The following is a 3246-nucleotide window of genomic DNA, read 5'->3' on the forward strand; positions in this document are numbered from 1 at the left end:
ATGTATGTATATATATATATATATATATATATATATATATATATATATATATATATATATGCACATATATACACACATATGCACGCCCGAGTGTGCATATACATAAGCGTGTAATTATACATATATATATATATATATATACATATATATATTTATATATATGTATGTATATATATAATATGTATATATATATATACACACACACAAACACACATATATATATATATATATATATATATATATATATATATATATATATATAACCTCCACTAACTTCAAAAAAACATTTAACTCCTAGACAATACTGCGTACAGCTGACATCATCGTAATGATAAGTATTTATGTTTTATTTAAATAACCATTATTTAGGAAGTCCATGTTCGTTAACAACGCGTTACGACAACCTAAGACACATTGCAAGCTCCCGAAGTCGACGAAATTCTGCATCCCCCCACCCCCACCCCTGCCCCCGCCTCCCTCTCGCTCAACGAACTGCAACCCCCTCACTAATACTTATTGAGAGAAAATTCCAGAACAGTCTTCCATAAACGTCCACACGCAGGCGATTAAGCTACACCACGGCTACTGGAGGCCCTTAATTACCTAGTAATTATAGCATGAGCATTCACGTTAGTTCACGGACTGGGGAACACTGCAGTGGTTCTCATGGACACCGCTAGCAACGACCACTTTTACTTTATTGGTCGCACGTCTAATACAATACGATGCAATTGAGATTTGCGAAGATCTCGTACCGGTTATTGGTCACTCTTCGAAATCAATTTATATGTGGCACTCGTCTTTGATGCTGTTCTTAGTAATGCGGAAAATGTGATACGGACTCTAGTAACCTGTGACGATCTAGGTATATTATTCAGTTACTCTAGATATCCTTCTGTCTCTCTTCTGATTAACTTTCATCCCTGTGAATTACCATATCTGGCTAAATCCAATACCGGTCCATAAACCCAGGTCCGACTCTTTTAAGCACCACAGTGGGTGTATATGTAAGTTTCATCTTCACCATCAAGTATCTTGTAGAAATATATATATATATATATATATATATATATATATATATATATATAAAGTAACGTATAGGTCAATTTTATGAATTCTGATGGACTATGAAGCCATTAATCAATTGGCACATCAAGTACTTGGGTTTTCGAGGATTCAATTCACGGGCACACACTTTGTATGTGAATAGATATGAAAAAATAAAACAGATAAAGAAAACGCTGAGAAACTGCCAATGTTTAAAATATATGGACTGTTTAGGCACAGCAAAACCAACTCACTGCTTAATGACGAAATAGCTACCATTACATAATGAGAAGCCACACACGTCCGCTAATTGTCTTCGTTTTTCTTTCATTCATACTCAAGTGAACTTTATTCTGTGGTTTTATTTGTATATATCACGCTCGTATAGGATGAGAATATTTATGAGTCCGTCAAGTAGTGCAAAAAGATTTGCGAAGATCTCGTACCGGTTATTGGTCACTCTTCGAAATCAATTTATATGTGGCACTCGTCTTTGATGCTGTTCTTAGTAATGCGGAAAATGTGATACGGACTCTAGTAACCTGTGACGATCTAGGTATATTATTCAGTTACTCTAGATATCCTTCTGTCTCTCTTCTGATTAACTTTCATCCCTGTGAATTACCATATCTGGCTAAATCCAATACCGGTCCATAAACCCAGGTCCGACTCTTTTAAGCACCACAGTGGGTGTATATGTAAGTTTCATCTTCACCATCAAGTATCTTGTAGAAATATATATATATATATATATATATATATATATATAAAGTAACGTATAGGTCAATTTTATGAATTCTGATGGACTATGAAGCCATTAATCAATTGGCACATCAAGTACTTGGGTTTTCGAGGATTCAATTCACGGGCACACACTTTGTATGTGAATAGATATGAAAAAATAAAACAGATAAAGAAAACGCTGAGAAACTGCCAATGTTTAAAATATATGGACTGTTTAGGCACAGCAAAACCAACTCACTGCTTAATGACGAAATAGCTACCATTACATAATGAGAAGCCACACACGTCCGCTAATTGTCTTCGACAAGAAACATGCAAAAGAACTGCATTTTTCTGGACCATGAACTCGGATGAAAGTTGCAGCGACCGAAAGCGGTCACGTGATCCAAAAGAAGTTAAAACCTAAAACACTCAACATAGTCACGCAAACACATTTACAAACACACTCGGTCACGCACACATACAAACGCTCACACACACACACACACACACACACACACACACATATATATATGTATATGATATATGTATATCATATATATATGTGTGTGTGTATCTAATTGTCTATCTGTCTCTCTATATCTATCTATCTTTCTATCTGTGTACATACATACACATGCACACACGCACACACGCACACACACACACACACACACAAACACACACACACACACACAAACACACACACACACACACACAGACACACACACTCACACACACACATACACACGCACATATACATATGTATATATATATGTATAATATATATAATATATATTTATATGTATGCGTTTATATATATATATTTATATATATAAATATATATATATATATATATATATATATATATATATATACATATACACACATATGTATATGTGCGTGTGTATGTGTGTGTGTGTATACATACATATATATGTATACATATATATACATATATACATACATATATATGTATGTATATATACATATATATATATACACATACAAATATACACACACATATATGTATATATGTATGTATATATGCATATATGTATATATATACATATATATATATATTTATTGCCTATTTTTCCCAAGCAAAACTTCGCACACAGCTGAGTAATTAGCAAGACTCAAATGGAAGACCAAACCGACCTAATCCCTTCCCTCAAAATCTTCTCAGCATCGTCAGCGATCTCCGCTCAGTTCAGGAAGCGGAGAGATCGCGTGTCTCTGAAGACAGCCATTTTCACGCTGATATAATCCTGCCTCTTTAATAGTTTGCCATTAGCCGCCAGAAATTTTCGGAAAGTTTGAATATATCGTCTACAAATATCTAGACAATGTGAAAGTTTTTTATGGTTGCTTGCACAGGTGCTGCTTCCATGTTTGACAAAAGAAGTTGGACCCTTCTGTTTTTTGGGCTTTTTTCTCTTTGATTTTCTGCTAAAATTTGCGTTATCCTTAGTA

At 34.2% G+C, this 3246-nt stretch overlaps 1 protein-coding gene across 1 annotated transcript in view; it reads right to left on the minus strand.

Moving 5' to 3' along the window:
* Positions 1-1027, minus strand: part of LOC125034980 (extensin-like) — a 9186-nt gene extending 8159 nt beyond the window's left edge. The window contains exon 1 of the mRNA XM_047627027.1: positions 957-1027. Coding sequence (XP_047482983.1) covers positions 957-1027 — 71 coding nt within the window. The remainder of the gene's footprint in view (positions 1-956) is intronic.
* Between the last annotated feature and the right edge of the window lie 2219 nt (positions 1028-3246).

Source organism: Penaeus chinensis, chromosome 19 (genome assembly GCF_019202785.1).
Source record: "Penaeus chinensis breed Huanghai No. 1 chromosome 19, ASM1920278v2, whole genome shotgun sequence".
Classification (NCBI taxonomy): Eukaryota; Metazoa; Arthropoda; class Malacostraca; order Decapoda; family Penaeidae; genus Penaeus; species Penaeus chinensis.